Source organism: Periplaneta americana, chromosome 2 (assembly GCF_040183065.1).
Source record: "Periplaneta americana isolate PAMFEO1 chromosome 2, P.americana_PAMFEO1_priV1, whole genome shotgun sequence".
In the NCBI taxonomy this organism is placed as follows: domain Eukaryota; kingdom Metazoa; phylum Arthropoda; class Insecta; order Blattodea; family Blattidae; genus Periplaneta; species Periplaneta americana.
The window spans coordinates 37,141,211-37,155,316 of NC_091118.1; the positions used below are offsets into that span (position 1 = coordinate 37,141,211).

The 14,106-nt window shown below is 33.9% G+C and overlaps 1 protein-coding gene across 1 annotated transcript in view; it reads right to left on the minus strand.

Moving 5' to 3' along the window:
* The window catches only part of flr (actin-interacting protein 1 flr), a 37,366-nt gene that overhangs the window by 13,727 nt on the left and 9,533 nt on the right, over positions 1-14,106 (minus strand). Inside the window, exons 8-11 of the mRNA XM_069815495.1 lie at positions 12,612-12,716; positions 7,691-7,793; positions 4,837-5,051; positions 3,901-4,020 (exon numbers count right to left, since the gene is read on the minus strand). Coding sequence (XP_069671596.1) covers positions 3,901-4,020; positions 4,837-5,051; positions 7,691-7,793; positions 12,612-12,716 — 543 coding nt within the window. The remainder of the gene's footprint in view (positions 1-3,900; positions 4,021-4,836; positions 5,052-7,690; positions 7,794-12,611; positions 12,717-14,106) is intronic.

The following is a 14,106-nucleotide window of genomic DNA, read 5'->3' on the forward strand; positions in this document are numbered from 1 at the left end:
ACAAAAAATATGGATTTCATAATTATAGATCAACAGCTAGGTAACTAGAGGTATATACCATAGCTTTTTCAACTGCCTACAAGATAAGAAACTGACATAATCTTAAGTCTTTTAGTCAATGTAAAACTAAATATTTGTCACACCCATAACAATGGAATGACCCAACATGTACTAAACAGCAAAAGTATTAACATTTCAGATAAAAGTGTCAATAACATCACAGACGTTTACTGACTTACTAGAGAACAAATGGAGAAAATCCATGTTATGAGCATTTGATTAATTAATTAATTAATATTATTTTGTTACAAACAAATTTTAATAATGAACGCTAATTTCAACAGTATCGTAGCAATACACATTAATCTAATTAACAACTGTAATTTTAGTATAAAGTAATAAAATTCCACTTTCAAGAATGTGCAAACAGCTATCATGGATTTCTAAATTACTGGAAATGTCAGTAATATGTCCGAAACCTAATTTCGTTCACTAGGCCTTATATAAGCACAAAATTATCTAGTTCTAGAAACAAGATTATCTTAATCACATTGGGGTAGTTCTTTTTCGTGATCAGATGTGTACACATTACATCTGTGTTTGCTGTTATAAGAGATTGTACTCTGTCACTAATGTAACTAGCTGGTTTGGTGTAGTTCTATTCTTATTTGTACATCATAGGAAACTACTTTATGTACATTTTATAGTTATATTTTATTGTCATACAGGATCAATTGAGGCATTTTCTGGAATAACTTCATGTATGTTTTCTCTTACCTTACAAAATGTTATTCCCTTTCAACAAACACAATGCCCTCTAGAAACATCTGTATGTTCTGTGCAATGCTGTTATACCGAATCTAAAATGTTTGATGCACTTTATCTCAAATTCAATATTTTATAGTTAAGTTCTTGTTCCAGAAAATACCTCAATTATTAATTGTTGGTTGGTTTTCAATGTAAAAGATCTGAAATTTTGCTAGCTAGAGTTGAAGACACCTGATCATAAGTGAGGATAACAATTAGCAGATTTGAATTTTAAGAAGAGCAAAAAAGAGTAAATAAATTTTGCCCGATGCATCTCATTCAGGGTATAGAATTGTATTATATGCTGTGACTACGAACTCCCAATTTTACTCCTTTTTTTTTAACAAAGTCATGCTTTAATTACCTCAGTCCTGTATAAACCCGTGAATTATGGGCAGACATGATAAACAATTGATCAACAGAGACAACTAATTTCTTTCGTGCAATAAACATGTTCCTTTCGGAAGATAAATTTACCAACTTAGTTTCAATTTGACACTAGAAAGTTGTTTCTGTAACTAAATCTTAAATCAATTTACCTATGCACAGTGAATAGTGTGGTCGAGGTGTATGAAGATGATAGAACCCACAAACATCCCCTTCACTGTGATGCAAACCTTATATTGAAGTTACAGGAATATCAAAAGTGATCTGACTTCTGTGTAGTCCCAGGCATTTAAAGCTCTGATTAGACACTTAATTTTCTATCAGTAATAGTCACTACTTAATTTAAAGAAATTTTCCTTCCTTTGAAAGTACATAAACAGTAGAGAGTTGGAACTCGCCTCATGACCTAAACATGTGACGACTTGAATAAGTTGCTGAAATACGGATCTTTTCATTAACTTTAGTCTGCATCTTTAATAGTGACATTTGCCATTTCAATGTAAGAGCAAAGATTTACTACTGCTGGAAGGAAAAATCACAATAAAAGCCTTGCAAAAAAAGTATTAAACGAGTTATGTACATAGGAAAATAGAAACAGAAGAATACTGATTAATAGACCACGGAACTTCATGCAATTGCATGTTTTTATTGATTTGGTACATTAAAAAAAGTAAAAGTGGATCTTTGCCGATCATGGTTTTTGCGTTGGAATGAAGCCAACTTTATTTTGCATAAATGCATATTTCGGGGGGGGTTTTCCTTTTTAAATGTGTGTATATATTTTTATTTTTCATATATAAATGCATATATTAACATCATTCCTTGTTTTGCTCGATTTATTATCTAATTTAAAAACTTCTCTCTGGTAAAAATAAGAATAATTTCGAACAAGTATAAAATTATGTGAGAAATAAAACCAATAATTATTAGTTAATTACTGCTGAGGACATAAAATTGCTGCGACTTCTCCTTGTAAAAAAAAGTATGGTTTATTTAACGACTCGCAACTGCTGAGGTTATATCAGCATTGCTAGTGTGCCAGAATTTTGTCCCGCAGGAGTTACTTTACATGCCAGTAAATCTACTGACACAAGTCTGTCGCATTTAAACACACTTAAATGCCGTCGACCTAGGCTGGGATCGAACCTGTAACCTCGAGCACAGAAGGCCAGCACTATACCAACTGTGCTACCGAGGCCATCTTCTCCCTATATACTTGTAAGTTGAGTCTTTTTCAACTTTAACATGAGGCTATCTCAGTGTACAAAGTGATGCATGTATAAGTGTATGTTTCAGGATCCATAGCGAAAATGCGAGTCATCTATATGTTATTCAGACTTTTACTCCAATTTCATAGAACCAAAAATGAATGTATTTTGATACCTATGACGAACAAATGAATGTATTTACATACCTACGACTGCAATGCTGCTAATGCACTTTGATTTCATAGAAACAAGACTGAATGTATTTAAACACCTGCGACAATGGAGTGTAAATTTTAATTTCAAACAATATTATTGCACAACTAAGTGAAGAACCTGTGTAAGATCGATCTGCTTACAAGTTTAACTGCCAACATGCCAAAAAAAAAAAAAAAACAGCAGAAAAGATTTATTGAAGAAGTGGGTTTCTGAAGACAAAAGTTGGAAAAATTAGAAAGTTAGGAATGTTGTTGTTGTTTTCTAATGCCAGGCGTTTGACAATAAAGTCATTTGCCCTCTTGCACTCCAATATTTTTCAAAGATATTATCATGGCCAGAGGTGTTCCGAATCCATTTCTTGGTTTGAGTTGCACAATGGGCAGTTAGGGGACTGACATATTCCAATACTATGAAGAGAGTTCCATTTTTTCCCTTGGGATTGTGTTATCAAATTTTGTTTGTTGAAGTCTAAGTATGTAGATTTAATAAATCTCTTCACAGAGTAATACGTAGATTTAGTAACAGGTCTGTAAGTAGCAGTGCTGCCCTTCTTTGCTAAAGCATCCGCATTCTCGTTTCCCAGGATTCCACAATGGGATGGTATCCATTGGAATACAATTCTTTTATTGAGTGATATTAATTGAGAGAGCATTTTAGTTATTTCTGCTGTTTGAGATGAAGGTGTGTGTTTAGAGACGATTGATAGAATAGCTGCTTTGGAGTCTGGCAATATAACTGCATTCTTAAATTTATTGATGTGGCATAGAAGATTCCTGAGACTTTCACTTATTGCAAAGATTTCTCCATCAAAACTTGTTGTTCCATACCCAAGAGATCTATAAAGTGAGAAGAGACAGCACGTAACACCTGCATCGGCACCTTGTTCTCTGGAGATCAAGGATCCGTCAGTGTATAAATGAAGCCAGTTTTGTGGAGGGTACCTAATATTAATTGTCTCTAAAGACAATTGTTAGGAATGTAACGGTACCAATCCAAATGTCTGTAGAATGAGTAATTAATACATTTATAGAAAAAAAATTCATTTAATAAAAATGGTGATGGCTTAATGACAATTATTATTTTAAATTATTTTCATTTTTATCATATTATTAAATGAAATAAACCTCTAAAGTGTATTTTTTACTGCATGTAATTCAATTTTTCGTGTATATTTTAATAGTTTTTAGTGCATAAAGTTCAGTGGTCTATTGATTACTACTGGGGCTGTTGAAGATTGCATCTTACTTTTTTCATCTTTCCACATGCGGAAAAAACATATTACCTTGTTGTCCATGCCTCCTCCTACTGCTACATCTGGATGCTCACTGTTGATGGAGACACATGCAGGTTCATAATCCACTGGAAGACTGGACACTTTTCGGCCTCCCTGCAGAACTGATATCTGCAAATATGTTGCATTCATTCATTATAATACAAGGGGCTCTTACAACCTCTATAATCATTTATCCCTCAATTCATTTCTGCACTTTCTTTTTCCGACCTCAAATTATTTCTTGTTTGATGTAAGAACATATCTGATATAACTTAAAAAACAAGGAATCCATGGTGGACAAAGAGGTTTTTCTAGGAGCACTCCCATTTCCCTCTTTCATTCCATCAACGCTCTTCACCTTCCTCTCATTTCATCCATCATCCGCAATAGTAAATATAGGTTGCAATCTTGGGGATAGTTTTGGTTTCTGATGCTGATATAGGAAGGCAGACATAATATCAAGGAGTAACGACAATCTTATTATTTGTATTGCCATAGCAGTTGTTTTAAACTGCAAGAAAAAAAAAAGAGCTTACAACTTTATTAATGAAACATACATGTTCTTCTCTATTGTCCAATTTAAGTTTGGAAGACAGAAGTGATTTTATAAATTTTACAAAATTAAGATTTTAAATACCGTGTTTCATTGCATAATCATCTCCATTGCATAATAGTCGCATCCTTATTTAGAGACAAACTGATCTGGACTTCAAAATTTCACAGCATAATCATCACATGGATATTTCCATTTATCACGATCTAGACTTATTTAAAAATAACGTGCCGCCACTGCAACACATGGAATCGTGTAAGATATTAGAAAGAAAAATGAAGTGCTGCTGTATTCCTTCAAATTACTGTATAAATGTTTCGTTTAGAGGGTGCATATGCCTTTCCTGCCCCCATTCCCTCTGGTGGAAACAATATGGTGTATGATACTGTTACCTCTTTAACAGAAGCAGTGATGATGGTGTCCTCTTTAACGTCCATGCCGCGAGGCTGAGAGCCCAGCTTGATGTCTACCCCTGTGTAGCTATTGGAAGCGATATCCACCTGCTTAACACTGTCATCAATGCCGCATGTGTAGAGTGAGCCACCTATTATCTTCATGCCATTGATCTGGTTCCCGTGGCCAACTCCTTGGATGCGGTCATTCTCACCTGCAATCACAAGTTACACAGTCTGTAAAAATTAATTGAACTTCAGGCTTCAGCAAATCAGGTATCTGTGCTATTCTTACATTTAAATCAAATCAAATATGTAATTAAAATTTCAGTTGAATTATCCATCATACAACCATATCTGTAGAACATCTTTTGGCAGAAAAACTATAAATGATGTTGTTTTCTAATGCCAGGCGTTTGACAAAGTCATTTGACCTCTTGCACTCCAATATTTTTCAAAGATATTATCATGGTCAGCCAATGAAGCACAGATTTTGAGGTGTTCCGAATCTATTGCTTGGTTTGAGTTGCACAATGGGCAGTTAGGGGACTGATATATTCCAATTCTATGCAGGCAGGTGCTTGGTCAAACAGGCATGGCCTGTTGCCAATCTAAATGCAGCTACAGACGATTTTCGTGGTAAATCGGGAACTAACTGAAAAATATTCATGGGTTATTTTACAATAAGTTAGCATACTCTGTGACATTCACTACCAACCTGAAATTATGGAAAGTGTAACAGATAAACCCATAGCATCTCCATAAAACACGATAAATAATGTTCTTAAATTACAGATACATTTGTATTATCTACGATATTATTTTGTATTTTGATTGTGTGCTGTGTCATAGATTGGGCGTATGTTTTTGTCCTTTTTGGCAGCATCATGGCCCATTGAATGGTTTGTTTCTGAGTAGGAAAATGGTTGCATTCATTTGTTGACAAAATGGTTGAATGAAATGTGCCACCGAAAAAAAAAAAAAAAAAAAAAAGATTGAAATTCATTGCTTAAAAACACACTTTTCTTAAAATTTCACAAATAAAACAAGTATTGCTGGAATTATTTTAGAAATTTGAATTATGTTTTTTTTCACGTTATTTCGATTCAAAAGTGAGTTTTTTTTGGGGTGGGGGGTTAAAAAGAAGACAAAAAGAGAACAATTCACGTTATTGCCTTTCACAAATTTCACGAATCTCGAGTTGTAAGAGACTATTTTTATACTATTATTGGATGCTGCTCAAACATGCGAAAATTACGTGAGTATAAAAAAATTCAATACAGGCACTTAAAAATTTAAATGCAGAAATTATGCGAGTAAATACAGTATATCTCTTCTTTACGCAGTATTCTTTTGGTACTTTATATTGTGTTAATTTTCATAGTTGTATTCCTACCAAAAATCAAGTGCTCATTTATTTAGAATAAATGTTTTTAATATGCCTATTAGAACACCTCTGTAATGTATAAAGCTTCTACAAAAATGCATAGCCTCCTGAAATGTTCCTTACATAAATTTAAGGGATTGTCATTTATTTCTTGATTGCTGTTGATGAAACTATTATTTTAATGAGGCATTAGAACAGCCATTTTCAACTGGTGTGCCGTGAGAAAATGTAAAGGTTTCCGTAGCAGAAATTGTAAAAGTAAAAGTGAAAAGAGTAGTAAAAAAGTGAGTCTACAGGAGTCAACTTTCAGCAAAACGCAGCACAAGTCAACGTTCAGTAAACACATTCTCTCCTACAACCTCAAAATTCCCCCCTGATTGGGAACCACTGGTTTAGATTATATGAGTTCATTCATTCACAGTGTTCTGCCCAAGGGCAGGTCTTTCATTGCAAACCCAGCTTTCCTATTTTCTGTCTCCATATATGATCCATATATCTTAATGTTGTCTATCATCTCGTATCTTCTTCTACTCCAAACTTTTCTCCCATTCACCATTCCTTCCAGTGCATCCTTCAGCAGGCAGTTTTTTCTCAAACAGTGACCAAACCAATTTCTTTTCCTCTCTCTGATCAGTTTCAGCACCATTCTTTCTTCATCCACTCTTTCCAACACAGTTTTATTTCTTATTCTATCTGTCCATTTCACACACTTCATTCTTCTCCATATCCACATTTCAATTGTTTCTAGTTGCATCTCTTCACTTCGTCGTAATGTCCAGGTTTTTGCCTCATACAATGCTACAATTCACACAAAGCATTTAACTAGTCTCTTCCTCAGTTCTTTCTCCAGAGGTCCGCAAAAGATGTTCTTGTTTATATTAAAAGATTCCTTGGCCATTGCTATCCTCCTTTTGACTTCTTGGCAGCAGCTCATGTTACTACTTATAGTACACCCAAGTATTTGAAACTGTCCACTCGCTCTACTGTGTCATTTAGAATTCGGAAGTTTACCTTCTTTACTTTTCTTCCTATGACCATGGTCTTCGTCATGTTGGCGGTATGAGTATACTGCGGTATTTTAAATCACACCTTTAATGTACCACATGTTGAAAAATGCTGCATTAAAAGAATGTCATTTGTCAAACATAGTGTAATAAAAGAGATTCAAATTTCATTTGCCACCTATGAAAGACATATTATGGTTTTTTATGCGTAAAATGAATCACCAACAGATTGGTTTGAATTTGCTATCAGAGTCAATGGCATTAATCACTAGATCATCAATTAAATCTCCTAAAGATAAAAACTATTTCGTTATTACGTTATTTTATGTTCATTGTACCTAACTACTCATGCATTTTGGTCATTAGTATATTACAAAACACAAACACAGCAGAAATGTTAAATGTTTAACATAAATGGTAATACAAGGATGGTCTTCCCGGGGGGAAAAAAATGCACATTCACCTGTGTTAGAATCCCAGCGTGTGATGAAGCCATCGTGAGAGCCTGTGTAGATAGATTGTCGGTCGGGACTCAGACACATAACAGTGATCGGTTTGTTGTGGCCCTGGCAACATGCACAATGTAGAGTCAGATATCAGAAGCAAGTGCATGCAATCCCCAACCCTACTGCAGCCATGCCACGATTCACACAAACGACACAGTTGCAGACCACCTGAGCTTCATCATGGATAACACTAAGGCAATACAGTCGAACCTCAATACAACAAATTTCTGGGGACTAGGAAAGTTGTATTGTTATATCATGGTTATTGTTGTATTGAGGGATTATGAAATTTCGCCCAAATTTATGTTCTGAAAGAGAATAAGTATGAAACAACATTATATACTATGAAATAACATTTACTCACCCTACTTGAAGTGCAAATTCATTTTAACATTCAGGATTTTTTTTTATCATTGCACTCTGTCTTTTAGTTTTGAGGTTTTTAGCAACAAATCAATGGTGTTTAAGTAAAATGGCTTAACCCTAATTTTTTAAATGTGATTTTTTTGTTGTAATTAGTTAACAGTACATTATGCAACGAGCCTATAATGATAGTAATTAAGAAGCGAGTATGGATGTTTATGAAACGAGCACAAGCGAGTTTCATAATTTTCATACGAGCTTCTTAATTACCATTATAGGTGAGTTTCATACGACTTTTTATGCTCGACCATATTTCTAACTTGAAATTATTCAGATGTATACATTTTATTTGTATCTGACAAGATCGGAAGTGACCTTGTTCTAGGTCGTGAATTGTGAGATGTGCGCAGACGTGAAAGTATTAATTTTTTCCGAGGAACAATAATGTCATTGACCTTGATGTAATTCCGTTAAACTTGACATAACCTTGATTATTCAATTCGACATTGAAAAACGAGATGATAAATTGAATTTATTTGAATATTATTTACAATTAACGCTAATTATTATAGTAACAGAACATAACCTTCTGCGACAGTATTAGATTTCCAGCCTCCGTGACTTTTCGCTAATTCTCTTTCGACTGCATATCCGAGAATAATCGATACTTGCGGTTTTATAACGGTACAAAGCTGACTTGTCATTGGCTGAACACCTGTACTTTAATGAGTAGGTGTACTTTAATGACATGCATTAAAGGACTGCTACCAGGTGTATAATTACTACATTTCGGCATGGTCGAGCATAAAATTTAATTACAAAACGTAAAGATATATTTCTTGATAATTATGTTTTTGCACGATTGTGTTTTTGTCGTATTTACAGCTATTGTTATTAGGTCTTCAAAGTTAGAATTCCCACACAGAAACTTGTTGCTAGGGAAACCATTCTTCATAACATAAAACTATACTGAAATAGACCCATTGCAGTGCACTTATTGTTACTTAGTTACCATTACAGTGCAGTTTCACGAAGGCTTTGGAATAATACTGCTCTAAATTTTCAATGCAAAATATATTGTAAGGCCTATTTTCTAACGTTTGTGAAGTGCATTACAAAATCTCGGTAAATTGAAAAACTCACTCTGATCATTTTTAATCTTTTTCTTGATTTTGTAAAAGCACTTCTCAACCTTGTATCGTAATATACTATTACATTTCTTTATATAATGTAAATAATAATAATGTGTTAAAATGTAATTTTTGTTGTTCCTGAAACATTTTTCTTTTGTGGATTATGCCATTTTACCAAAACACCATCAAAATGTGTTTCTTTTTGCTTTAACCACAATCAGATTGTCTGGTGGTATACTAGAGATATTAAACATTCTTTACGATAGCAATGTCAACGTCTTTTACTGCTGCAGTTTTTTACGTTCAGGATTAATTTTACCACTTGAGACACTGTCCTCTATTTCCTTGCGTCTCTTTGTGAATTTTGCTAGAGTTGATTACACAAACACTAGTTTTTAGCCATTTCAGTCTGCTTCAATCCCCTGTCTAAATCATGGAGCTAATTCAGTCTCCAAACTGATTTGGTTTCATGTTACACCTGCCACCATTAACAACACTCGAATGTGAAAGATGCTGGTTGGTCAGAAAGACAGTGTCAGGAACTATGAAGGCAAATTCCTTAAGGGTCATATGCCCTTGAAGCAGATAGAGTTCTATTGTAATATATTCTTGCATAGAATGCCAATATCGGTAAATAAAAGTATGAGAGGGGGTAGACCAAATTATGGGAAAACATGAATAATTTCAAGAGAAAAATTGTTCCGGGGCCGGGTATCGATCTCGGGACCTCTGGTTGAATGTACCTGCGCTCTTTCCAACTGAGCTACCCGGGAACTCCACCCGACACCGTCTCAACTTTTCCCTTTATATCCACACAACTCACATGGGCTGACGAAATGCCAGAGACCCACATCGAGTGCACACAATCTCTGCGTGACTTGGAATTGTGGTTTTCTGTTAACGTACACAGTGATGTATATATTATGTAAATCTAGTCTTTCAGGTAAGGCTCCCTGTAAAGCAGATTTGAATAATTTGAAGGGAAAAATTATTCAAATCTGCTTTACAGGGAGCCTTACCTGAAAGACTAGATTTGTATGGGAAAACATGTTTAAAGGAGCAAATAAGAAGTGAAAAGTGAAATAAGAGCTTGAAAACTACATATATTAAAAAAATGATTATAATGTTTGTATTGTTCCATAGGGGTTTCTCCAAAATTTGACGCATTTTATAATAATGGATAAATCATATTGAAAATATGCTGGGATCAATTACATTTACCGTCCCAACAAGTTTTATCATCATATTGGTTTTCATTGTACAGGGATTCGACTGTAATATAGTGAGCATATGCAGCAATCACCCATTCACCATATCTCACTGTTTTCAATGGTATTTGAAACAGCTCCAGAATGCCACAAAAATGTACTTTGAGTAGTTACTATACTTTCTTGAAATGGCACAAAATATAGTAAATGACATATAAAAATGGAATTAAATTTGCAAAATAAATGTTACAATGGTTGCTCATGTGACCCCACATGTTCTGCACTCATTTTTTTTTTATACAAACACAAATCTAACTTAACCTAACCCCTTATTACTGTGACAGTTGCGATTTACTTAATGATGTTTTCAACTTCAGAGGTTTTTCAGCACTGAAATTCAATGTGATCGAGAAATGCCGACAAATTTTGTCAGGCATCCCCTTATCAGAAATTGTGTGCTGTATATTTAAGACATGGAACTATGATAAAATTATCAGAATTGTTAATATTAAAAATATTTAAAGAATTATGAGGATTACAATTCGGTTTACTTACATAAAATTTAACGATATTATTCCAAGGATTTAGAAATTATATTTAAATTTATATATTTTGTGCTCAGTTTAAATTTCCTACATCTTCACCTGTTGAAATTGACAAATTTTAGAAAGTAGAGATGATTAAAAATTAACTGAAACATAAATACGAAAAGAATAGACGCATACCAGTCGTTACTTATGAAAATATACAATTTTCCTGAAATATGTTCTGCATTCGGTATATTCTGTATCTTATTTCACTCATTGCTGATTTCATTATATTCTTTGTATAATAGGGTGGTTAGTTGCCTATAAAATGGACTTGTTAATGCTTCATTTAGCTTTGGTTTATGTGTACTGATCTTCTACAATGAAATATTTTTGAATAGAAATGCGTAAGACTTTGGGTTTAATTAAGTTTATGATCGACCATGCCGAAATGTAGTAATTATACACCTGGTAGCAGTCCTTTAATGCATGTCATTAAAGTACACCTACTCATTAAAGTTCAGATGTTCAGCCAATGACAAGTCAGCTTTGTACCATTATATCGATTATTCTTGGATATGCAATCGAAAGACAATTAGCGAAAAGTCACGGAGGCTGGAAATCCAATACTGTCGCAGAAGGTTATGTTCTGTTACTATAATAATTAGTGTTAATTGTAAATAATATTCAAATAAATTCAATTTGTCATCTCGTTTTTCAAATCTAAATCAATTTCCAGGTTATATCAGAGTAATCTTCATCTTATTCTCTGCCAAGGTCAATGACATTCGGCCTCGGAAAAAATCAATACTTTCGCGTCTGCGCACATCTCACAATTCAGGTCAGTTCGCACATAACCATAAGAAGACCTAATTTTAAATAATTTCAAGTTAGAAATATGGTCGAGCATAAAAAGTCGTATGAAACTGCCTATAATGGTAATTAAGACGCTCGTATGAAAATTATGAAACTCGCTTGCGCTTGTTTCATAAACAATCATACTTGCATCTTAATTACTACCATTACAGGCTCGTTGCATAATGTACTATTATTTCATACAACTTTTTTTTTACGTTAAAAGATTTTTGATCATTACAATATGCCTAAATCTAATTAAGACAATATATATCATGGAATGATATATTTTCCTATCAGTAGGCGTTTTCTCAACTTAATTTTGTATCATTTTTGGTTTCCTTTTATCTCGCTTGAAATATTTTTACTAGATTATTCATAAAAATCTATCAGCATCATAATTCTAACGAAATAATTCAGTTTTAATAAACGCATATAGTATAATTTTATTCTTAATTTAACACTTATTAACTTTGTAACTTCTTTCCTGTGTTAATATGAGTAATTTTATCTGGCTGACTAGTTTTGAAGTGATATTGGGCATCGGACAGTGAAGAATACCACTTCGAAACTAGTCAGCCAGGTAAAATTCCTCACATTAACACAGTAAAGAAGTTACTAAGTTAATCAGTGATAATATTATTCCTATAAAAACCCGTCATTTTCAAGTAGAACAGAACTACATTAATTTTGTGTATGATAAAAGGTTTATTCTTTTGTCATATATATGATTGTGATAAAAACACTGAAACTGAATTTTAGTGTGTCCAAAAAATATGTATCGTTAATTACCTTAATTATTCGTATGTGCTTGTTGGGATTGTTGACATCAAGATAATTGATAAACCCACTAAGTGACACAGTCAACAGATACTGGCCTTGCCATAGACATGAAACCTGCAACAAACAAAGTATTAATTGAACTAAATTTATATTGGTATAAATATTACATGTTAGTGACAGAATTAAGTTTCAAAATGATTGAAAACTGTACGGAGTGCAGATTGGAATATGACCAGAGTTGAGAAAGATATCATTAGCAGGGACAATATCTATTTATTTCACAGAAGAGTCTGGGATGCGTACTGGGAGGAAAGACAGTCATAAACGACTATTTGGTATGGGAAATCCGTCAAAAGGAGGAGAAAAATTCTGCCCTCAAAATAAAAATGTGGTTAAGAGTGGGAAAATATTTAAATAAGATGTTACATAGGTTAAATTTATATTTCACGGAAGTGTTTTTTTTTTTTTTTCCAGTTAGTGTCAAACATCACACTGATAATACACAAACATGCATGAACTAGACACCTAACCACAAGGGTTAGAACTCCATCCAAACAATGTCGCTAATTTAGTGTAAACATGAACTTAGTATAGCCTATTTTATGGCACAACAGAACTGTAAGTTTCAACACAACGTAAATTTGTAACTAATGTAGTTTTTGAGCTAATTGGTTCATTTTTGGCACACACATTCCACATATGATATACAAGGTGGAAGTGAAATAACCTTGCTGATTGAAAAGGACGATAAGGTACACTTAAATGAATAGAAAACCTATATTACGTTTTGTGATTAAATGCACAGTAAATTACAAAATTAAGATGAAAGTTTCAGCAGTCTGGCAAGCTCCCTGCTAAAAGTCACCTTTTGTATCACAATACAGATGTAAGAAACGCAGAATAAATATGGGAAATGAAAGTTAGAATTTATAAAACAGTTATAGTACCGGTTGTTCTGTATGGTTGTGTTTGAGAATAAGGTTCTTAGGAAAATATTTGGGGCTAAGAGGGATGAAGTTACAGGAGAATGGAGAAAGTTACACAACGCAGAGCTGCACGCATTGTATTCTTCACCGGACATAATTAGGAACATGAAATCCAGATGTTTGAGATGGGCAGGACATGTAGCATGTATGGGCGAATCCAGAAATGCATATAGAGTGTTAGTTGGGAGGCCGGAGGGAAAAAGACCTTTTGGGAGGCCGAGACGTAGATGGGAAGATAATATTAAAATGGATTTGAGGGAGGTGGGATATGATGGTAGAGACTGGATTAATCTTGCTCAGGATAGGGACCAATGGCGGGCTTATGTGAGGGTGGCAATGAACCTCCGGGTTCCTTAAAAGCCAGTAAGTAAGTATACAGATGTAAGAGGTCAACGAACTCAGCATACGTATACTGCCTCGCATTCCCTTCTCTAGCTACAATGTTGCAATGTGAAGTGCATCATTCAGTGGTTTGAAATTAGTGGTTTTTTAATTAAATTAAATGAACACGGCCTACG